General features: G+C 37.3%; 1 protein-coding gene across 3 annotated transcripts in view; it reads right to left on the bottom strand.

The window, feature by feature from the left end:
- Positions 1-24730, bottom strand: part of RAVER2 (ribonucleoprotein, PTB binding 2) — a 104016-nt gene that overhangs the window by 35059 nt on the left and 44227 nt on the right. The window contains exons 3-9 of one of the 3 annotated variants that reach the window (XM_037136242.2): positions 24192-24661; positions 21112-21303; positions 14537-14663; positions 6331-6416; positions 3806-3910; positions 3542-3653; positions 2575-2843 (exon numbers count right to left, since the gene is read on the bottom strand). In XM_037136242.2, the coding sequence (XP_036992137.2) occupies positions 2575-2843; positions 3542-3653; positions 3806-3910; positions 6331-6416; positions 14537-14663; positions 21112-21303; positions 24192-24661 (1361 nt within the window). The remainder of the gene's footprint in view (positions 1-2574; positions 2844-3541; positions 3654-3805; positions 3911-6330; positions 6417-14536; positions 14664-21111; positions 21304-24191; positions 24662-24730) is intronic. The other 2 variants (XM_037136243.2, XM_053655564.1) reach the window with 2 other exon arrangements.

The following is a 24730-nucleotide window of genomic DNA, read 5'->3' as shown; positions in this document are numbered from 1 at the left end:
ATGAAAGACAGAAAACTTACTTGAACAATTAAATTAATAAATAAATATAAAATAAAATAAAAAACCTCATTTTACACAAATTATTTCATTTAGTGACAAATTGGCAAGTAGTTAATCATAGTCCCAAATATCAACTGACATGACTTATTAATAAATGGATTTTGTTTATTTATGGTAACAGAATTTTTTAAAGAGTGCAATATTTTCTTCTATTTTGAAAAATGTACATTATGAAAAAGGCATCATTGTCTTTGACATGTCATAGCAATTACTTAGTTTGTAATCGATAGTTTATACTTTGTTACTACCTTCCTTTGAAATTTAAAAATAGTTAAGATTGCTTTATGATGCTCCATAAATTTTATCACCTGTAAAATAACCAAAAATTAGAATACTCTAGAATTAGAATAATCTCATTTAATATATAATTAAAAGAACAGCAGAGACTTCTGGTCAAGATGGAGGCACAGTTAGTATGCTTTGCCTCTTTGAGAAACCACAGAGAGAGTTACAACTATTTCTCAAAATAAGTAATAACCAGAACCATCAGAAAATCGAGCTGTATATGGAAGTTTTACTACCAAAGATTTAAAGAAGCCACATTCATCCAGATGGGTAGGAGAGGAGGAGTAGCAGAGACGGGAAGAGAGGCAGCAGTGGCGGAAAGGGCAGTCCTACATTCAAGTGTAATGAATAAAATCTGGAGGGACACCTTGGGTGTGAGCAATCCCAGTCCTAGGCCAGACTGCACAGCCTAGGGTTCCAGCACAGGGAAGATAAATCTCCATAACTTCTGGCTGGAAAAACCAGTGTGGGTTGGGGCAGTGGAAGAAACTGCAGGATTTTCAGAAGAGTTCATTTAAAGGGCCTGCATAGACTTAGAATATGCATACCTACCCACTCTGGGAATCACCACCAAGGCGAGAACTGGAAGGATGCCAGTTACATACGGGAAGTGGGTGATGTGACTAGAAATGGGGCCAGTGCCAGCAGAGCTCCAGGAGCCAGGCAGCGGCACTGTCTCCTGAGCCCTCCCCCCCACCACAGCAACAAAGTGGTAAAGCAGGTTGCCCTGCCCTGGTGATTACCTAAGGTTCCACCCCACACAATTTACAGGTACCTTTTATAGGGAGTCAAAGCATCTCTATCTGGTACACAGAAACAAACACGAGGAGGCTGCCAAATTGAGGAGATGAAGAAATATGGCCCAAATGAAAGAACCAAACAAAACCCTAGAAAAAGAACTAAAGGAAATGGAGATAACCAACCTATCAGATGCAGATTTCCAAACACTGGCTATCAAGATGCTTGAAGAACTCACTAAGTACAGCAACAACATAAGAAGTGAAGGTCACACTAAGTGAAATTTAAAAAAAAACCTACAGGGAACCAACAGTGGAGAGGATGGAGCCAAGGATTAAACCAATGATTTGGAACACAAGAAGGGAAAAAGCATTCAATCAACAAGAAGAAAAAAGAATGAAAAAAAAATGAGGATAGGCTTAGGACCCTCTGGGACAACTTTAAATGTACCAGCATCCCAATCATAGCGATGCCAGAAGAAGAGGAAGAGCAAGAAATTGAAACTTATTTTAAAAATAATGAAAGAAAACTTCCCTAATTTGGTGAAGGAAATAGACATGCAAGTCCAGGAAACACAGAAAGTCCCACACAAGTTGGAACTAAAGAGGACCACAATAAGATACATCATAATTAAAACGCCAAAGGTTAAACACAATCTTAAAAGCAGCAAGAGAAAAGCAGATAATCACCTACAAAGGAGTTCCCATAAGACTATCAGCTGATTTCTCAAAAGAAAGTTTGCAGGCTAGAAAGGACTGGCAAGAAGTATTCAAAGTGATGAAAAGCAAGGACCCATGGCCTAGATTATTCTATCCAGCAAAGCTATCATTTAGAACTGAAGGGCAGATAAAGTGCTTCTCAGACAAGGTAAAGCTAAAGGAGTTCATCAACACCAGGCCATTGTTATATGAAATGTCAAAGGGACTTATGTAAGAAAAAGAAGATCAAAACTGTGAACATTAAAAGGGCAACAAATCCACAACTATCAACAACTGAATCTAGAAAACCAAACTAAGCAAACAACCAGAACAGAAACAGAATCACAGATATGGCAATCATCTGAGGGGGGGTTATCAGCTAGAAGGGGGAAGGGGAAGAATGGGGAAAAAGGCGCAGGGAATAAGAAGCATCTTTGGTTAGGTACAAAATAGACAGGGGGAGGTTAAGAACAGTATAGGAAATGGAGAAGCCAAGGAACTCATATGCACAACCGACAGACATGAACTAAGTGGGGGGATGCTGGAGGGAAGGTGTGTACTGGGTGGAGAGGGCAAAGAAGGAAAATTTGGGAAAACTGTAATAGCATGATCAATAAAATATTTTTTAAAATATCTGTAACAGCATAATCAATAAAATATATTTAAAAAAAATAATGGGCATCGAAAAGAATATATATACTCCCTGTAGTGTGTGTGTGGAGATACATATATGGAGCACACTCCCACACTGTGTGCATATATGTATGTGTATGCACATGCAGAGTTTTCTTACCCCCGAACTCATCTCCGTGCCTTTTGGCTGGCTTTGCGGTTGCTTATGGTGTCCTGTCAGCAAACCTCCAGCAGTAAGGTTTGGAAAGCTCTGAAGATAAGCCTGTGACCCTGAGAAATTTCCTTCTGCTATTCCCATGGAGGCTGGCTGTTTCTCCTGAGTATTCCCTTGTCCTGGTCCAGCTTGTCCAGCAATGTGCTGATTGGGAAAGAACGGTAACATGCCCATTCCAGCTGTTACAGTTGTTTGCGTTGGAATCAGGTTAGATGCTATAGTGAACCACAAATGCAAAAAACTTCTGGTTAGACAAGACTCATTCATAATAGTCATTTTGATCTTGCTAAGTTACAGGCAAAACACAAATAACCCCTTTTTTAAACCTGTCAGAGAACAAATTCAGAAGGTGAGGTTAGGGGCTGTATGTCGTCGGCTCGTTCCTATCCGGGAAAACAGAAACCTGCAACAGGCGTCATGCTTTTCTTAAGCAACTTCAAGAATGGTCTCAAGGGTATTTTTTAATTCTAAGCTTTAATGTGGAGATCACATTTTTTAAAATGATACAAATAAATACACTGTAAATTTACGAACACCAGATATTTCTTTAGAGAAGCTAACGGTTTCTCACCCGGGCAAAAACTGCACAGATGCACACGCATCGCGTGCTGGCAGCACAGCGGGCGGCATGTTGGGCTCACGCAGACCTGCACCTTCACCTCACGCCACCGGGAACCCTCATCAACTTTCAAAGCCTATCCCCGCTGGATATGGCTCTCTGGGCACGGAAGCAAGTTTATCGGTAACTCACCAATAGTTTTCTAATACTGAAAACAGAAAGGCCGAAAGGGCTCTCGAAATTTTAGATGAAACTCAAACTGGACCTTTCTGTAAAAAGCAGAATACAGGTAAACTATCTTTAAATTTCAAACCTGGCTGTGTATGGACTTGCTAGTAAGTACACATCACTTACTTTTATGGGCTTCTCCGTGGTGACCCAACTCTGCTTTCAAGGGAAGCCCCAACCCTACCCCGACTGCAGCCTGAAGCACCACAGCTGGGGCTTCGCCAAGCAGGCCTGGTTTCTGCCAGAGAAGAAAAGAAAGTGAGACTCTGCCAACAGCAGCAGGGCACAACTGAGTTAAAAGCCTGCACAAGAGGACATTCAATCTGACCGACAGCCTGATTATACAAAAAATAAAAATGAACTCATTCCAAACGAAAAGACCATCCTTACGTTATTAGCATGAATGCTCTCAAACTTCATTAAGTGCTGCTGTGCCAGCGATACATGGGGAAGGTTCTGAAGGAACAAACGAGAAGTATTACCCACAATTGAGCTCTGTGAAAAATGATAAAACATTAAGTTAGTTTAATTGTTAAAAGCTGCTTGTTGTAGAACCACTTCATATAGTTCAACTCTCTCTCTAGCTGATCCGAGCGAAAGCAACGGCTCCTGTGTGTCTCACTTGGCCACTTCTGACAACACTGATTACTTCCTGTAATCATACGTAAGACATGTCCATACCACCATCGAACGAGCTCCTCATCCTCTCTTCCTTTCCTTTCACCCGCACCCCATCCCTCTCTGGCTTTAATGTCAGCATCACTCACTCATTTATCTACTTCATCATTCCATGAAGATCCACTGAACACTTCCTGTGTGCCAGGCACTGTGCTACATCGTGAGAAATACAGCAGGACTGACCCTCATGGGTCTTAGAGTGCCCTGAAGAAAGAAGGCACTCACCAACTATAAAAACATGTAATTACAAATGCTAATGAGTACATGAAGGGAAAATACAAGGAGCTACGAGAACAAGTAGTGGGGGAAGTGACTGAGATTGGTAAATTCAAAGGTTTTCCTGAGGGACCACTGTGTAGAGGTCTGAAGGCTGAGGAAAAATAAAGCGGGGGAATGAGGTGGTGCTGGAGTGGGGGCCGTTCCAGGTGGAAGAACAGGAGCAGCAGAGGCCCAAGGAGGAGGGAACAAGGCCACTGGAGCGCAGACAGTGACACCGGGGAGCATGGGAGGCAGGTGAGCCCAGGCTCATGCCTTCAAGGCAAAATTAAGCATTTTGATCTTTATTCTAAAATAAAGAGAATACTGTCAAAACTCTGAACACCCTTCTATCACTCTTCACATCCTGGTGTAATTAGTTGTTTAATGTTTGTTTTCTCTGTTCACTGAAATTCTGTAAGAACAGGGGCGATGAATGTGTGTTCAATGCTGTCGACTCAGTGATTACCAGAGTGTTTAGGACATGTTAGATTCTGAATAAAATATGTTCAGTAAAGGAATGAACAAGGCCCTGTAATGTATAAGGTCCTGTGTAAGATGCTAAGAATGAAAAATAAAGGAGAGGCCGTTCTCTGACAAAGCTAGGTTTAGAACCAGACACTCATTCACACAAAACACAATCATCTATTATGTATTGGGTTTGATCAATAATTAGGTTTGTATACGAAGTCACCCTTAACACTATCTGAAACTGTTCATCTCCAGTATTATATTTACATATACATTTAAAAATATTTATTTATAAAAGGTAAAACCAATTTTTACTTCCACAAATATATGAATTATTTGTATAATATTACACTTTAAGAATAAGAGTTACTGTTCATTTATTCATCCTTTCTTTCTACAAACACTATTTTGAGTTAAGACCCCATCAGATGACTTATTGGAAGGGCAGTCACGCACCACATCACAAGGTTCTGGTCAGTGATGGACCAAATATACGACAGTGGTAGGAAATAAAGGTCCATGCATGTCGCTGCCCCTCGAGACCTTCCCGTGGGATAAGATGTGGGGGTGAAAGACAGTGATGCTGATGGTCCCCGAGGCTTATGTATATTTGTGTCTTAGTTTTTAACCCCCAAATTTAAAAACTTAAAATAGCAAGATTTTTAAAATAGGAAAAAAGCTTATAGAATAAGGATATAAAGGAAATATTCTTGAACAGATGTACAGTGTGTGTTTTAAGCTAAACGTTACTGCAAGAGTTGAAAAGTTAAAAAAAATAAGGTTATAAAGTAAAAAGGTTACAGTTAGCGAAGGTTTACTTATTACTGAAGAAAGTGTTTTTTATACATTTAATGTAGCCTAAGCGTACAGGGTTTATAAAGACCGCACCAGCACACAGCAATGTTCTAGGCCTCTACATTCGCTCGCTAAGCCCTCCCTGATTCTCCCAGAACAGCTCCAAACCTGCAACTGCACTAGCATTTTTATCCTTTTCACCGCGCCATTGCCATGTTTAGATACACAAGCACTTACCACTGTGTTACAACTGCCTACAGTACTCAGTACAGTAACACGCTGTACAGGTTTGTAGCCTAGGAGCAATAGGCTATACCACATACCTAGGTATGTAGTTGGCTACACCATCCGGGTTTGTGTAAGTTTACTCCATGGGTTCACACATGACGAAATCACCCAACTGTGAATATCTCAGAGCCAATCCCTATTGTTAACCAACATACGACTGTACTGATTTATAGAGAACTATACCCCAAAATATACCTCTGCCCTCCTTAATGCCCTACAAATAAGAATCAATAAATACATATAACTATGCTGCTTTGATTAACTTTGATCTGATGTATTTTAAGTTATGTTTTCACAAAGCTGTAATTAAGACTATGGATTTTTAAAAAAAATACTCATTTAACTTCTTGAGGATTTTACTCGTTAGAAACAAACAAAATATTCACTCTGGATTTTTGATGCTTCAATACTCAATGCTATTTATATACCTGATGTGCTTTATTCAAATGTAAAAATGCAGGGGAGATGGATGGACTCATCAGATGTGGCAAGCTGTGAGGTGTTCCAAGAACTGCTTTAAGAAAATAAAAGTAAAAATTTAACTTCAGGATATATGGAATTTAAAAAATAAATAAAACAAATTTCAAAAAGGATAAATGAATATTTCTTTAACCTTTTAACAAATTAATTGGCCGTTTATTTACATACTGACCTTGTCATTGCACAAGAAGTGACAGGATTTGTTCCGTGTGAGCCAACCCTAGAACTGGATTTAAAACTCCCAGACCTTCAGTCATAAATGGTGAACTCATGCTATTTGCTCATCTTTTGTTAGGTTTGGGGGGTATTTAGGCAGGGAGGTGGGGGTGGGAGGCAAGGATTTGATACAATCCTGTCCTTAGAAAACTTACAATCCAATTGCAAAGAGAATATATGTACAAAGAAATATTAACATAAAAAGAAAACAAAAAAACAACAGCACTGTACAGAGTTGGTAAAAAGAATAAATGGTAACCATACTCCATCGAGTCTATCTAAGAGCACAAATACTAGGGTACATATCAGATGACTTTTCAGAACAACATACACACAAAAAAACCCATTATAAATATATGAAGCAATTTCCTATTATTATTATTATAAGGTAGCTGGAAATAGTCATAACATAAACAGTTATCTAGCAATACAATTATTAGAACTAATGGAGATCAGACAGAGAAAGCTTTTCAAAAAGCATGTAATGCAATGATCAAAAATATCTGAAATTCACATATAACATCCCTACAAGTTCATCCCATGCTTTAAAAACCCTGTTCCAAGCTTTTATTACTTGCTGGGGCAGTCCATTACATCTTTGGAAAACTGATCACTAATAAAGAGCTCTCTTTAGAATGAGCCAGTTTCGCTATTGGTGGTAGGAAGACTAGATCAAGATGAGTTCCTCATAAGGAAAGAGTTTATTAGGAAAGAGGGATAGAGATGGTCACATCATAATAAGAGGGTAAATTCATCGAGAGGATGATGCGACAAGCTCAAATGTCTCTGCAAAAATGACAAAGATTCAAAATATATAAGGCAAAAATTTACTGAACAGAAAAGCAGGTAATTCCAAAGTTATGGTTAGAAATTTCAAAAACACTTCCTCTTTTCTTAGTCACCTTATTATGTTATAAAACATTAAAATATATTTCATAGCTATTAGTGAATACAGCATTTCGCAGTTTAAAATAACTAGAATCAATACCCTGAAAACGTCCACTGTCTCACGTCTAGCTGCTCCTACCCTCAGCTCCTGGCGAAGTCTCCCAGTACGTTCCTTCCATCCCTCACAATAATTAATAGAATAAGTTGACATAAAATTAGTGAGGATATAAAAGACTTGAACAGCACTTCCACTGAACAATATATAAAAAGATTATAATACACCATGACCAAGTGAGGTTTACCCTAGAAATGAAAGGTTGGTTTAATATTAAAAAATCAATCAATGCAATCCATCATGTTAACAGACAAAAAAAAAAAAACCCACCCCAAACCAAAATACCCACACAAGAGAATTTCCATAAATGGAGAAAAGCAATAGATAAATTTCAGCAATTATCCTGATATAATTTCTCGGCAGTAGAGGAATAGAAGAAGAAAAAGTTTCCAGCTTGGAAAGAAAATCTATGAAAAAAATATAGCTTAAATAATACCTAATTATATTAAAAAAAAGAATGCTTTTTTTTCTAAAATGAGGAACAAAGCAAGAATGTCCACTCTCACTGGTTCAATGCATACATTATGCTGAAATTTTTACCTAATACACTAAAGAAAAAAATAAAACACATAGATACTGGAAAGGAAGAAGTAAAATTGCTTTAATTTATATGTGACATAAGTGTTTATAGAGAAAACCCGAAGTACAAAAATGTACAAGAGATTCTAAGGCTGCAGGATACAAGATAAATATATGAAATCAACTTTAACTGCATATGCTAGCAATAAGAAATAGAAAATTGAAGTTTAAAGAGCAATCTCATTTAAAATAGTATCAAAAACTATAAAACACTATGGATAAACCTGACAAAATATATATGAGATTTGTACTCTGAAAACAACAAAATATTTCTGAGAGAAATTAAAGAAGAGCTCAATAAATTCAGAGATTTATACCATATTTATGACTTGGCCTCAAAATTGTCAAATTCTGCCCAGATCGGTACAGAAATTCAACTCAATATCAATAAAATTTCCAGCAGATATTTTCACAGAAATTGACAGGCTGATTCTGAAATTTACATGCAAATACAAAGAATCTACAATAGGCAAAACAAACTGAAAAAAGTTGAAGGACTTACTTTGACTGATTTTAGGGCTTATTTTAAAACTACACCTATCAAAACAATGTATTATTGATAAAAAGACAGACATTTAGATCAATACAGAGTTACAGCCCAGAGGCAGAGACATACATACATAGTCAGCTGATTTTTTAAAAAGATGACAAGAATTCAAGGGAAAAGAATAATCTTTTTAAACAAATGATTCTGGAACAACTGTAAATAAAATTAACCTGGACATTTACCTCACACCATAAACAAAAATTAACTCAAAATGGATCACAGATGCAAAGGTAAGAGGTAAAATTATAAAACTTCTTGAAGAAAAGATAGAAGGATATTTTAGCGACCTAGAATTTGGCAGATGTTAAATATGACACAAGAAGGGCAAATTATAAAAGAAAAAATAATACTTTGCACTTTGTCAAAATAATAAATTTTGTTCTTCAAAAGGCTTTAAGAAAATAGAAGGACAATCTACAGAGTGGAGAAAAATATTTGCAAACCCATGTATCCAACAGAAAATCTGTTAACTAGCATAAAGATCCCTTACAACTTAAGAAAATAATTCAACTTTTACATGTGCAAAATATATAAAAAGATATACTGACAAATATGTACAGATGGCAAAGTAGCACATTGAAAGATGTTCAAAATCACTAGTCAAAAAGGATATTCCCATTAAAACCGCAATGAAATAGCATTATACACCCAGAAGGGCCAAAATTAAAGGACCAATGTCTCAAGTGGTGGTGAGGATACTCAACAAACTGGAGTGCAGGACACTGATGACGAGAATGGGAAACAGCGGGAGGAGTTTGTGATAATTTAAACATACATCTACCCATGACCTAGCCATTCCACAACTATATCTTTACCAAAGCAAAATAAAAGTGTAAGTCTATATTAAAGACTAGTACACGTATGTTCATAGTAATTTTATTTGTAATGACCTAAACCTGAAAATAACCTAAATGTTCATTAACAAGTCAATGAATATGCTCACCGAGGCGTGGAATACTTATGACTCAGCATTAAAAAAGAAAAAAACCCTTGGATACATTCGAGAACATGTACGAATCTTAAAATAGGCCGAGTGAAAGAAGCCAAACAGTACATACTGTGTGATTTCTTTTATATAAATTTCTATGAAATACAAACTACTCTATAGTGACAGAGAATAAATTAGTAGTTTCCTGGGGGTGAAGGAGGGGTAGATTATAAAGGGATAAAAGGAAATTTTTGAGAATGAATATGTTCATTATTTTGATTGTGGGGTTGACTTCAGTGGTTGTATACATATGTCAAAACTCATCAGTTGTACACTTTAAATGCATACAGATTAATGTGCATCAATTATACATCAATAAAGCTGCTAAAAATATAATGACAATTACAAACTACTTAAAATACAAGGTGGGGCCTGGTTGGTGTGGTTCAGTGGATCCGGTGCCGACCTGTGAACCAAAGGGTCGCTGGTTGGACTCCCAGTCAGGGCTCGTGCCTGGGCTGCAGGCCAGGTCCCCAGTGGGAGGTACATGAGAGGCGACCACACATTGATGTTTCTCTCCCTCCCTTCCCCTCTCTATAAATAAATAAAATTTAAAAAATACAAGGTGGGGCCAAAGAAGGTTTACAGTTGTTCATATGGAAAATAACACCATAATTAATAAGGAATAACACAAATGAACTGTGTTTTGCATACTCACGACTGTAAACCTACTTCTGCCCCACCCTGTGTGTCACGCACACATAGATATAAAGAAAGGAATCTCAAATATTATTTTGTACATTTTTTAAGGTAATTAAAAGGTCTGAACTGAAGAGAAAAAATCAGTATGGTCAGAGTAACAATCAGTGCGGGTCTGGGAGGAAAATCAATCTGATGGCAGTGCGCAGGTTCAGGTAGACAGAAGAGGCAGACAAGAAGAGTAGTTCATAGATCAGACCGAATGTGAATAACAAGGCATGTACAAGTTGTGAGCTGAGATGTAAAGGGGTTTAATCGGTAAACAAACATTTAAGTAACTTTCACCATAACAGTTCTGTTCTAAATGCTTGGGAAAGACAGGTAAGTCTGCCATAAGGGAGCTTCTGCCCTGGTGGAGAGACAGACATAAGTAAATACCTGTGAGTGACCTGATAAATAAAACACTGAGGAGGAAGTCGGGCAAGGGTACAGGTACAAATATATTTTATATATAAACATGATTATAAAGAATTTTGATTCTCTTTTTCTTAGTTTGCTCAGAGGCCTCTGTGAGGAGTTTTTAGGGCATGGTAAGGGATACAGTTAAGATATAATAAAGGACATAGTAAAGTAAAAACAAATAGATCTTACTGATTAACAAGTGTGGACAAAAATGAGGCCACAGACTAAACCTGACAAGCTCAAGGGGGGGCCTGCCTGATGGGACTTACAAACTCAGAGACCTACAGAAACCACACAGGATGGTCTGAAATTAAAACTTTCTAACTAAAAGTGAGTCAGGGTGGGTAGTCATGTCCTAGGCTAGTGTCTGCCCCGATGAAGGTCAATCGTTACCTTAACTGTGCCTGTCCACTGTCTTTTTGCATCTACTTGGTAGCACACCTTTGGACTGTCAGCTTATCCCTGCTCTGCTACGGCTCCGTGAACCAGAGCAGTGACCACAAACCCCTCCTTGATATCGTTTATCATCTCAATTCACTTCACCATCCTACACCTACCAATGTAAAAGTACGTGTCTGTTCATTTTACTTTTTATCCTATCCCAGAGAGTTCCCTGCTTTGCTTTCTCCCGCCTCCCTAGTCCACCAGCAATGGGTTTCATGTAACCCCTTACACCTCCTGCTTTGATGGCAGCGATGTACAAAATAGGTGCAAAACTGCCATTCTCTGGGGCGTATTCTTAATCCGCTGAAATTGTGCTTCCCAGCAACTGTCATCAATTCAGCTCAAATAAACTCATAAAAGTTCTCTACAGGTTTAAGTGTTTCTTACGTTGACACAAGATACTTTGCCTTTCCTGAATAACAAAAAAACTTTCCATACATTCTCCAAAAAGTCCGGCATGTGTTCAACCGAGGTGGAGCTAATCCTCTTCCCTTGTCACTCCACTCAAACAAAAAGCCAAGCTTGGGGAGAGAAGTTTTCCATCGGTGGAATACTGAAACATCTTACTTAAAATTGTGACAGTAGCACTAAGATAAAGATGCATAATCTCTTATGCCCATACATCCATCTGAGAATAAAGGAAAGTAGAGAATATATATTCTTAGATAAAAAGCAAAGACAAAAATAATATTGAAGAGGAGTTACTAAAGATAGCCCAGAGTCCAAAGGTTTGGACAACGCTTTCTAAAACACCCCAGAGTGTGACGCACTTCTTTAAACACTAATACAATCTTGGGATGCACTAACGTTTAAAACAAGAATCACAGGAAAGAAATTCCACTGCACTTTCCGCAGCTCAGATCCCACCTACAGAATGTGCCACTGTCTGTGTATACACCCTATTTCAGGGCAACCCTGACCTCCTGGGCTTTGTCTACGAGAGGACAATTAGTGCAGGGGACCAGAGAGCATGTCCTGACATGTTACGGAATGTCAAATAGAGAAATGCAGTCTCCAAAGAGATGTAAGAGATGTAAAAAGAAAATATTAGAACTGTTTATAGTTTCACAGTGAAAATAAAATTAGTAAGCTTTAACATTTCTTCCTGTATGGGTTGACAAGGGTACATTCATATAACTGAACAGATATGATACATATCCTGTATATATTGGGGCTCTCAAAATCTGTTTCACTGATAGGGCTGCAGAGCCAATAAATAAATAAGTAACCAAGCAAGTAAGTAAGTTAAGTAAGTGAGTGGAGGCCACTGGTCCGGAGAATAGAAGACAGGAAAAACCAAAGGTGACTAAGATTTTAAGTTAGTTGTTTTCAAGTATCAGAAGGCTTTTCTTATGGAAGAAACAACAGATTTCTTCTGTTTCTTCAAAGGAAGAACTAGAATAAGTGGCTAAAGATTACAGGAATTACTATCTAATATAAAGAAAAACCTTCTAGTAATTAAATTTGTCAAACCAGGGAATAGTTTGCCTTGGGAAATAATGAGCTGCCTTGGGAAATAATGAGCTTCTTAGGCTTCGATTAGACAACATAAATCTCTCGACAGTATTAAAACTGTAGGAGAGAGATCTGACTGCATCACAGACTGGACCAGAACAACCTCTGCACCTGCTTCTTCCGCACAAAGAAATGATGAGAATATGAAGTACTTAACATGAGTATTGTTATAGAATGGAATTAACTGGTCCTTGCGCCTGGTTCCTGAAAGGAAAACTCCAAGTCTCTGGGATTTCCCCAGTGACGAGAGTATCTTTTGTATGCTAATGAGGTGACTCCTGTTGGGCCCCTAAATAGCTGCAGAATGGGGGCTGGCCACACCAGAGACCAACCCCGTGATGACAGGACTGAGGCTTTACGCCACATGGGATCAGCCGGACCTTCTGACCTCCAGACAGAGGAGGAGGACTGAAGATTGAATTCGATGATATGGCCAAATATTATGCCTACACAAAGAAACCCCAGTAAAAACTCTGCACATCAACTTTACTTCAGTAGAGATCCTGGCTTCTCAACACTAATGTGCAGGGAGGGTAATGTGCCCTGGTCCCATAAAAGCTGCGTTCGAGACTCTCCCAGCCTCAGCCCCAGGTGTCTCTTCATGTGGACATTCCTTTATTATAAAACTGTAATTGTAAATATAGTGCTCTCCTACCATCTGTGAGTTGTTCTAGCAATTTATGAAACCTAAGGGGGGGGTCATAGGAACCCCCAAGTTTGTAGCCAGTTTGTCATGCAGGTGGCCTTGGGACCCCCCTGAATTTGTGGCTGCTGTGTGAAGTAGCAGCAGATGTGCTGGGGTCTAAGCCCTTAACTTGCGGGACCTAGGCTAATTGTCGGTAGTTAGTACTGGAAATGAACTGCAGTCCACTAGTTGGTGTTAGACCAGTTAGGGTTGAAACCGAATAAACATACTCGAAATATTTTTACTCTATAAACTTAGTGTTGAATGCACGAATTTATTTCCTCATAATGCTAATAATATACATTTTGTGTACGTTCAGTTGTTCATTTCAGAAAGTAAGCTCTTGTCAGAGAAAGAATACTAAATAGGTAGATATTTAATGCATACCATAATAAAGATTTCCATAATGCTTAGAAAAATAACGTTTTTGTTTTATAAAATAAAACAATTTTATAACATATAAGAGCAAAAAGGAAACAGACTTTGAGCACTTTTCAATAAAGTAATTCTACTAAAAATGTTACATAGAAGAGTATCATATCCTTTTTGTTTTTTTTTTTTTAATACTTTATTTATTTATTTTTCGAGAGAGGGGAAGGGAAGGAGAAAGAGTGGGAGAGAAACATCAATGTATGGTTGCCTCTCATGTGTCCCCTGCTGGGAACTGGCCTGCAACCCAGGCATGTGCCCTGACTGGGAATCGAACTGCGATACTCTGGTTCACAGGCCCATGCTCAATTCACTGAGCTACGTCAGCCAGGGCTCATATCCTTTTTGATATAGTTCTAAACAATATAGTGTGCAAATTATTATCTGGTCTACAAATTCTTGTCAACTAGGAGCTAAACTGAAGATTTAATATTTAACATTTGTTAGTGGTAAAAAAAAATACATAAGCAGAATGTATTCACCAAAAAGAGCTAAGACATATTATCAGCTCAGGTCGTTAATTTAAATTCATTGAAAAGTCCTAGAAATTTAATACTTGGGGGCTAATTTAAATGCATTTTTTGGTGTAAAACAGCCCAGAGAACTTCACGCCGATATTCTGTATCTACCCCGCGCACAGTGCTCACCTGGTTTCACCGCCCGCCCGCAGAGCTGGGGCTGCAGAAGAACTTGGAGCATGGCAGGGTTGTTTAAACTCTTCATGATCTGTGCCGGATTCGGCTCTGGGAGTAAGCCCTTCTGACTGCTGTGCATCTTCAGTGAATATAAAAACAGGAAACATGAGAACAAGGATAAGTACATAAGACAAAATTTTAAAGGCTTTCTTCCAGAAATTCTCATTCATCTGATAAGATCTATTTTATGATAAACACAGTTTGCTTTGTATTATATTGTACAACTGTTGTATGCATTCGGCCACAGTTCCTAATTATGTTAAGATATTCTACTATACAGCATATGCTAAAATCCTCACAGAATGCCTCAGTGAAGTACAAGCTGGCTTGAGACTAACAATTTAGTAAGATAAATCTCTTTGTATAAGTAGAAAGATGCCAAAAAGATGTGAATTTATTAACAGGAAGATAACTGTTGACACAACATGAACACCTGGCTACCACAGAAAGCCTTACTATGATGTTGATCTAAAGCATAATAATGTGAGTTGCCTGGGTAACAAAGTTTTCTTACAATAAAGGTCTTTATTATTTCACTACTTTATCCTCTGATATATATATAAAAAAAAGATGGACTGGCCTTACATATATGTCATTGGGTAGCCTCCTAACAATATGAAGTTCTAGGTTGTAAAACGTAGAGCCAGCCTGTTCGATGAGGATATTAGCAGCAGGTTATAAAAGGAGAACTACTAACTGCTCGCCATGAGAAAAACGGAGAACTGATGATGACAGCTGGAATCCCTCTACAAACCCATTAAAAGACAACAGACTTTTGTTGGTAATATGAAGCAACAAGTAGTTGACAAAGAATAACCAAGCAGAAATACTGGGTATTAGAAGTAATGGAGAAAAAAATAGCAGCTCTCCCTTACTATATATCTGACGTTAATCTAAGCATTTTACATGGATTATATCACTCAGTCCTCCAAAACAACTCTACAGGATTGGTATTACAAACCCCATCATATAGTTGAGGAAATCAAAGAAACTCATAAAGTATTACTCTTAATCTCTATCCTGTGCTATAACAGGATAGTTAGTGAAAAAGAACATGTGACTGGAAAACAAAATAGTGACCTGAAAGATCAGTTCGAAGAAAGCTCCCAGACGACATCAACAAAGGAAAAAAAGGAAAAATGCAAACAGGTAAGACAAACCATGGAAATGGAAAGTGCAAACAAAACAAAAGAGAAAAAACAAGGCAATGAAGAGGCCAGAGGCACCAACCTATATGCAACTGGCATCCCTAAAGGAGAAACCAAAAAAGGAAATCTTTGAAGACACGATAGTTGAGAATTCCCCATTATTAAAAAAAAAAAAATGTAAAGACTACAGAATGAAAGGGTTTATAGTGTTCCAAATATGAGCTATAAGGGGAAAACATATCTAGTCACATTTATGGTGTGCAATTTAAGAACAAAGCCAAAATAAAAATGCTAAAAGCTTCCAGTGAGAAAGAACATGACATCAAAAGGCACAAGAAGCACATTAATATCACCGTCCTTCTCAAAGCATCAGCACTGGATTCAAGAAAGCAATGTAATTAATATTTTCAAAGTGTTGCAGGAAAAGAAATCTAAATCCAGATTTTTTTTTCATACCCAGCTAAACTATTACTTCAATATGGGAAAGAAATAGAAATATTCCTGACATACGAAATTTTAAGTTTTATTACAGGAATACCCTCTCCGAAAATGAGAACCAAGAAACAGCAGATGCAAGATACTATTGCATGACGCATGGAAGTTAAGGTATGTAACATCAGCAGTAATTTCAGTCTTGCATACAAAAGCCAGTACCATAAAAACAGAACAAAAAACAAATGTATAGAGCAATGACTGACAGAATAAGGAGAAAGAAAAATCAACAACTATACAAAGCAACATCTAATAATACATTCCTCTCAGACACTGAAAGATTAAACACAAAAAGAAGATAGGAAGATCTGAATAACAATAAGCTCAAACTAACATTTATACACACACATATGTGTACATGAAACTTTATAACCCACAACATAAAAAACAGATTATTTTGAGGCCTATACAACAGCACATTCACAGAAATCCATCCTGCACCAAGCCACAAAAGAAACCACAATATCCCCATTGCACAAATCAACATTAAAACTACATTTTATTTTCTACATTCTCTGATCACAATGCAATGAAGTTACAAATTTATATTGGAAGAATAGCTTTTAAGAATTCCATGGGTGGAAATGGGAGGGAGGTGGGGCACACTGGGGGGGTGGGCTGGGATGGGAGTAAAAGACAGAAAACTGTACTTGAACAATAATTAAATTTAAAACGTATTAAAAATAAACAAACAAATAAAATTCCTAAGTGGGTGTAAACTAAAAACAAAAAAAACCCCAACTAATTAAGCTTTTAGTTTAAAAGGCAATCATAAAGACTTAAGACAATAATCTAAAATTTATGATACATAGGTACAGCATTAGTTAAAAAAATTTGCTTTAAATTCATTTATCAGAAATCATCTAGATGAAAACAAAGACACTAAGCATTGATAGCCCAAACAAGAAACAAAAACACCATAAAGATGAGGGCAGAGATATGCGAAAGATAGAAACAATGAACAAAACAGGAACTGTTTCTTTGAAAAGACAAAATAGAGAAATAGAGAAATCTCTTATAGGACTTATCGAGGAAAAAAATGCAAGTAAATAAAATACACAATGAAAACCAGAATGGACAGACAAGTTCTAAAAATTATAAAATATAACTATATGCTAGTAAGTTTGAAAACTTAGACAAAATGGATAAATTTGTAGAACAGAATCAAATGCCAAATATGGCACAGAAAGAAAAAATACTAAAATATCTAAATATTCACAGAAGAAAGTTAAGTGGCAATCATTAAATTCCCTCTAGAAGAGGCTCAAAGACTAGGTCTATATGGTCTCATAGATGAGACTTAAACTTTCAGAAAATTGATAACTGTATTTTACACAAGTTTATCCATAAATAAAAAGAAAAGAAGACAAATAATATTTAAATTATTAAATGAGATCAGTGTTCTAATGATTTCAAAATTAAGAATGGTACAAAAGCCCTGGCTGGTGTGGCTCAGTGGATTTACTACAGGTTGTGAACCAGAGGGTCTCCAGTTTGATTCCTAGTCAGGGCACATGCCTGGGTTGCAGGCCCAGGTCCCCAGCTGGGGGCGCATGAGAGGCAACCACTCATGGATGTTTCCCTCCCTCTCTTTCTCCTTCTCTTCTCCTCTCCCTAAAAGTAAATAAATAAAATCTTTTTAAAATGGTACAAAAATTCTAAGCATTTTGCACACATTTGTATATATTCTAAATAAAATACTATCTAATCAATGTATCGAAAAAAATCACTATCAATTAGGGTTATAACACAAGGATGGTTTAACATTAGAAAATCTATCAGTGTAATTCAGCACATTAATAAATTTATGGAGAAATCACATGGTTACCCCAATAGTTGTTGAACTACTCTGATAAAGTTTAGTGACTATCCATGATTTTTAAATCTCAGAAAACTTGATAAAGGATATGTACCAAGAATCTATAGAAAATATCAATGTAATACATTACTTTTGAGACTGAAACAGTTTAAGATTTCTCATTATCACTGATATCTAGTCATGAAGGGCCTTGTAAGTCATGCTAAGGAACCTGAAGTTCGGCAGGCATTAAAGAATGTTAAGCAAAAGGACAAAATCCGATCTGAGGAGGAGAGAGATCATCACTCTGGCACTGGGGGAGGTGGGTCAAAGGGGCAGACTAATGACATGGTGATCAGGCCGGGGTTATTCTAATCATCAAGGTGAGAAAAGGTGACATCCTGAGTAAAATAACAAAGATGCTAACAAGCCTCAAGGATTTAAGAGACAACAGGAGGGGCAAATGGGAGGATTTGCTAATATTTTTGACATTATATTTGGGGAGTGGGTGAAGGAGACCAATCACGGTTAGCTAAGTTTTTGGTTCAGATAGGTTTAGTTTGGATGAATTGATGCTATATACAGATATCACAAAACATAGAAAAACAAGTCCCAGAGATAACTAGGTGTTTTGTGAGGGGGCGTGTATGAAATTAAACTATATATATAAAGATGGGTTGTCTAATAATTATCTGGAAATACAGACTTAGTGCTTAGAGTACACACTTTGGCTCAAAAATGTATGCTTGAAAGTAATCACAAACAGGCAACAACTAAAGGCGCTGGAGTATTTAAGATGAAAAAAGTGGGTCCCTCGGCTCCTGTGCTACGGGACCCAAGCATCCGAGGTGTTGATGAGCAGCATCATGGACCAGGTAGGTAATGCAGTTCGTTGAGCACAGTCAGCAGTTTGTGAAGGATTCAATTTGGCTGGTGAAAAGATGCACCAAACCGAACAGAAAAGAGTTCCAGAAGATTGCCGTGGCAACAGCAATAGGATTTGCTATAATGGGATTGATTGGCTTTTTTGTGAAATTGATCCATATCCTCATTAATAACATCATTGTGGGTGGCTGCTGAACACCTTTTTAGAGGGTTTTTCCTCTTGGGGACTGGTCAACAAGAGAGGATTTGAGAAGCTTATGGAGTAAAAAAAATTACCTGCATATTTTGTATTCTTTCATTTTTTTCCCAGATGTTTTCTATTTCTAAATTAATTTCAAAAAAAAAAGATGATTAAAAAGTGAGGTCAAATACAGAAGCCTGCTGACACCAGCCCTTAGAGAAAGAGACAGGGGGTGTGGCAGAATTCAAGGTAACAGAGGGTTTTAAGTATTGTGAAGAGGCCAAGCAATGACGACTGAAAAGTGCCTATGTGGTCTGAATTTCTTTTTATTTATTTTTAGACAGAGGGGAAGAGAGAGAACATCAATGTGTGTTTGCCTCTCATGCACCCTGTACCGGGAATCCAGCCCACAACCTAGGGATGTGCCCTGACCAGGTAATTGAACCAGTGACCCTTTGGTTTGCAGACCAGTCCACTGAGTCACACCAGCCAGGGTACGACCTGCATATTAAGAAATCCCTGTTGATCTTCATGAGAACAGATTCACTATTCAAGTGTCGTAGCAACGACACTGTATTAGGCTGAGAGGGAAATGAGAGCTGAAGACATGGTGACAATGAGTGGGACCTAATTGTTCTAGAGGCTCCGATTATGAAGGAAAATATAAAGGCTGGTATGTAGAGAAAATTTTTAAAGGAAGAGACTTGAGAATGTTTATAAGCAGATGGGATGGAGCTAGTGGAGCAACAAGTGAAAATACGGTTAAGTAGAGACATGAGGGTCCAGACCCTTCGGGACGGTGGACATGGCCATGAGCCCCTGCGTTGGCAGGAGGAGGCACAGCTCTCCCTCCAAGAGGGCAGGGATCTTTGTCCCTGCTTCGCTCACTGATGATCCTAAACACATCTGAGAGTGTCCAGCACACAGTAACTATCCAATCAGTAACTGTGGAATGAATGCTATTAGAAAGAAAAAGAAGCAAAAATACGGGGGCACATTTGCTAGAGGAGTATGAGAAAAGGCAAATGAATGAGTCCAGCACATGACCTTTCTATTTCTATAAAGTAGGGGCCATGACCACCTGATAGAAAGAAGGGCAAAGGCAAGAATACAGTGAAGATTGAGACAGTTGCTGCAGAAAATGGAAAGCAGCAGCTGATGAGAGATGCCTTTATACATTCAGTCCGCCTAGACCACTTACCACTCTTCAAGCAGACAAATTCAAGTCACACTACTGCTCGAAAGGTTTTGTTCCAACTAGAATTTGACCACTCTCTCTCCCTCCTTAGAGTTACCAGGATTAGCAAGTAAAAACATAGGATGCCTCGTTAAATCTGGGTTTTAGATAAGGAACAACTTTTTAATATATATATGACTCACACAAAAGCTGGATTTACCTGGCGATCCTATCCTCTACCCCCATCAACACATCTCAAATTCATATTTTAATGTCATACTCAAATATCACCTTTGTCATGAAGTCTTCCCTTCAAAAGTGCATTCCGTCCTTCCTTTGAATCAACAAATAGTTACACCATGCTCAGTGCTAGGATTAGAAAATGGGAAGAAGGAAAAGTCTAATCTGCATGGAACTTCCAGACTGGAGAAGCAGAGAGAGGATTAAGGGGACAGTCACAACAGAGAAGTAGCTGCACTGTGTCATACAAGCAAAAACGAAGCACACATCTTTCACTACTATGTACTATGGATACTTATGAACACTTTGGAAAAAAGAGGCAGGTTACTCTCAAAATTTAGAGCAGAACACAAACTCAAATATTTGTTGAAGGAATGAAATTCTTTCAAAAAACTTCCTAAGATAAATACACTTGATAAAACACAGTTTCTTCTTTTGTAATGATGCGTGGCTTGATTTGACAGAGATGCCATTTACCGATTTTTAAAAAAAGAGAATGTCTTTATGTAGTGGAAAATAATGAAGGTCCAATCAATAATAATTAGGTTGGATAGATTTTTTAAATATTCATATTTTTAATATGCTAATAAACAACAACAAACTCACCACACGTTGAGCTGCTATCAATGCTGCTAATGTACTTCGCCCTGGTGCTCCTGGGGCACAGAAGGAAACTTGGACTCTGCTTCCCTTGATGGTCATACCATCAGCTGCTTGCTGAATCTCCTCAGCATGCTCCGCAGTGTTATACTCAACCACTGCAAAGCCACCCACGTAACTTCCTTCATCCTGTGCAAGCTGATGCAATACATTTTATTAAAAGGGAGTTCTATTATTGAGTTAGAAATAGTTACTTACAGTATATAATTTTCAAATTCAAGAACAAATGTATCAGAGCATGACATTGGTGAAAATAAGGTGTTCTTTCTAAAAATAAATTTACTAGCCCTGGATGGGGTGGCTCAGTGGATTGAGCACCAGCCTGTGAACCAAACAAAGGGTTGCTGGTTCGATTCCCACTCAGGGCACATGCCTGGGTTGCAGGCCAGGTCCCCAGTAGGGGGCACCTGAGAGGCAACCAAGCACACACTGATGTTTCTCTCCCCTCTCCCTCTTCCTAAAAATAAATAAAATCTTTTAAATAAATAAAATAAAAATAAATTTACTAATTGCTTAGGTACACTCCTTTCTAAAAGGCAGGATGACAAACAATATCCTGTCATTTCTTTTTGAATTCTTTGATTTTCTAATTTATTTTAAAAGTCAAAGCCCAAATTATAATATTCCCTACATATTAAAAATATATACAATTGATAATTCATCGGATGAGAACAAAATAATAAAAACTTCCTTTATAATAAGCCCACCAAATACATGAACAATGAGACATACTGAAACAATTATCTGACCACATAACAATGTAAAATAAACTCTACGATCAAGAGGAGAAAGGCAGGAGGAACCATATTCAACTTCTAGTTCAATGTTTTAGGCATATCCCAGGAATTGGTCAAATATGCCAAAGCAAATTTGATTTGGAAAAACTATGCCCCAGTTTTATTAAACTATCATATGCAAGATACAATCTTTATTTCTGAATGTGCCTTAAACTCCTGAAGTGTAGAACTCTATTTCCAGTCACCCACCTGGAAAAGTGTAAAGGAAGATACTAAAGTCCTGGATCTGTAAAGACTGGTACAAAGAGCAAAAATAAGAGCAAAATAAGACACTAAAAAGTTTCTAAGTTTTCTATTTGTCTTAATTAATTTAAACACACTCACACTAGAAAGTTATAAATGAGATAAAATTCACCTGGGTGTGTCTTTGAGAAGACACATGAATGACCCTTCTATTTGGATTTGGCACCTTACAAGTTAATAATACAATTAAATAATTTCTAGTTTCTTTTCTCTCATTTTTGAAGCTTAACTTCTATTCTCTTACGCGGTAGACCAAATTTTTTTTCCTTCATTTCCTCCCTTCCTTTTAAAACTGTCCTATGTCTTTTTCTCCATAAAACTTCTTCCCAGTCACATGGGAGAAAGGGAAGGTATCGACCTCGTCCAAATGTTTCTCCTACAACCCCATTCCTTCATAATACACACCAGATCTTAAAGTCAGATTTGTAAAAGCCATTATTAGTCTCTCTGGTCTCTTCTGATTACAAAGTAAGAGACTGTGTCTTCAATATAGTCTGTGTCAACCTACCAAGCAAAAGAGCCTGAATTTAACGGATCTACGGATAAAGGCATCATAGAGTTTTTTTCATCAGTCTTATAAAAACTTTAAAAACATTTTTGATTATACCTGGTTCATTATGGTAGGCTTCATGCCTATATAACTTATAATACTATTTGAATTCTTTCCAAAGACTGAAAGCAGTCTAAGTCCATGGCATAGGCAGTTTTAGAGAGCAGTAGTTCATTTCAACATGAGAGCCATTCAGATACATCAATGGTCTGACCTGTGATCTGGTAACATTCCATTATTTTGAAATACTTTAACCAAAGCTAAATAAATGGTCATGCACAAATACTGTAACAAACATTTTTTTTATGAGATGACACCCTTCAACCCTGAGACTCATAATTCAAATAAAATTTGTGCTAAATGGCTTTTCTCCTCTCATTGGTTTCAAAAGCCTTAACTTAACCCACAAAGAATTATGTATGGCCACAGAATGTTACTATATAATTTTTAGTATCAAGAATAGCAAGTCTATAAGATAATCAACTTTAAGTGACTGGTCAGAGATTTGATTAAAAATTTGCCCAAAAATTTTATAAGGCTCTTGGGTGGTTTCTTTGATGCTCATTATACAGGGATCTGAGGGGTAGAAATTTAAGAAAAGTAAGATGGTAGCATTCATTATATATATGTGTGCATATATATGTATATGCATGTGTATGTATTTATGTATCTGTATGATTATCTATCTGACTCCAAATAACCTACTACAATTGTAGAGATTCAACAAATGTTTGATTAATGAAAAAGGAATGGACAGGTGAGAAAAGAAAAGAAGGGAAGAGAGAAAGTTTATCAGTTAATATTTTTTAGTGTAAAGGAAAAAGATATGTATAGTATGTACTTTTGTCTAATTAACTGAATACATTTAATTTTACTATAATAAAAAACTTTAAATTTTTTACCAGTGTTGTCAGTTTTCAGGGTCTTTCCTAAATGTCTCGCTTACCATGACTCCACTAAGACAAAGTTGTTTGTTCTCTTTAAAACTCATTATACTTTTCTCTTTTCCATTGTTATCACTTTCACACAGGATTTACAATGATGAGATTGTTCATCAGTCTCTTCTACAAAATGGTACAGTGTTGAGATGATCTTTCTGTTATGTATATTTCTGACATTTAGCAATTTAGTATCTAGCATGGAGAAGGTAACAAACAATGAGTAGATCAATGGAGGAATGGTATACTGAATGGATGAAATGAGGTGTGTAAGTGATGGATTTGCTTAGACATACTTAAATATGTCACGGTAGAGTTTGGCCCATTGACAAAAGGAACTAATTTAAAATTTACCATGCTATTAAAGTCTTCATTATAAAGTAGAATTAGATTATCCACTGTGATATTCACATAGGTATAATAAATTTGTGACTACGTAGAATAGATACATACACAGATATTTTAAAATATCTCTAATGCTATGTGAAGAACACACACCTGGCAAAACACAGGCTTATGGATGCTGGAAAATACTTGCAACAGCTCCTCTGAGTCCCTGTAGTCAGTAGGGAGTTTATCCACACAAAGGCACTTGGAATGAATGAGCTCTGCAGTTAGCAGGTTAACGTCCATCCACTGTGCAAACAGAGCTGATGCTCCCAGCTGCTTGCCCAATAGCTCCAATCTGGCCTTTGCAGCGAAGTCCTTTTTCATGTATTCTACAAATCCATAGCCTTTGGAATGGCCAGTAACTTCACTGTAGACCAGGAAACATCTCTCGATATTTCCGTAAGCACGAACAAGTTCTTCAAACTCTTCTAACGTAAAAGAAGCGGGTAAGTTAGTAATACACAGCAAAGCATCTGTTGGCTGGAGCTGGACTACTAAGTCTTTTCCTCGAAAAGAATATTGATGAAACATCTGAATTGCACTCTGGGCTTGTTCCCCATTCAATAAGGTAACAAACGCTGGAAGATAAAATAAAGAGTTTTGTAAGCTTGTGTTTTCAAACTTTTTTGACTGTGACTCACAGTTGG

Source organism: Artibeus jamaicensis, unplaced genomic scaffold, assembly GCF_021234435.1.
Source record: "Artibeus jamaicensis isolate MK-2021 breed Jamaican fruit bat unplaced genomic scaffold, CSHL_Jam_final scaffold_1019, whole genome shotgun sequence".
In the NCBI taxonomy this organism is placed as follows: domain Eukaryota; kingdom Metazoa; phylum Chordata; class Mammalia; order Chiroptera; family Phyllostomidae; genus Artibeus; species Artibeus jamaicensis.
The sequence above is the reverse complement of the archived record's forward strand: the minus strand, read 5'-3'. Positions and strand labels throughout refer to the sequence as shown.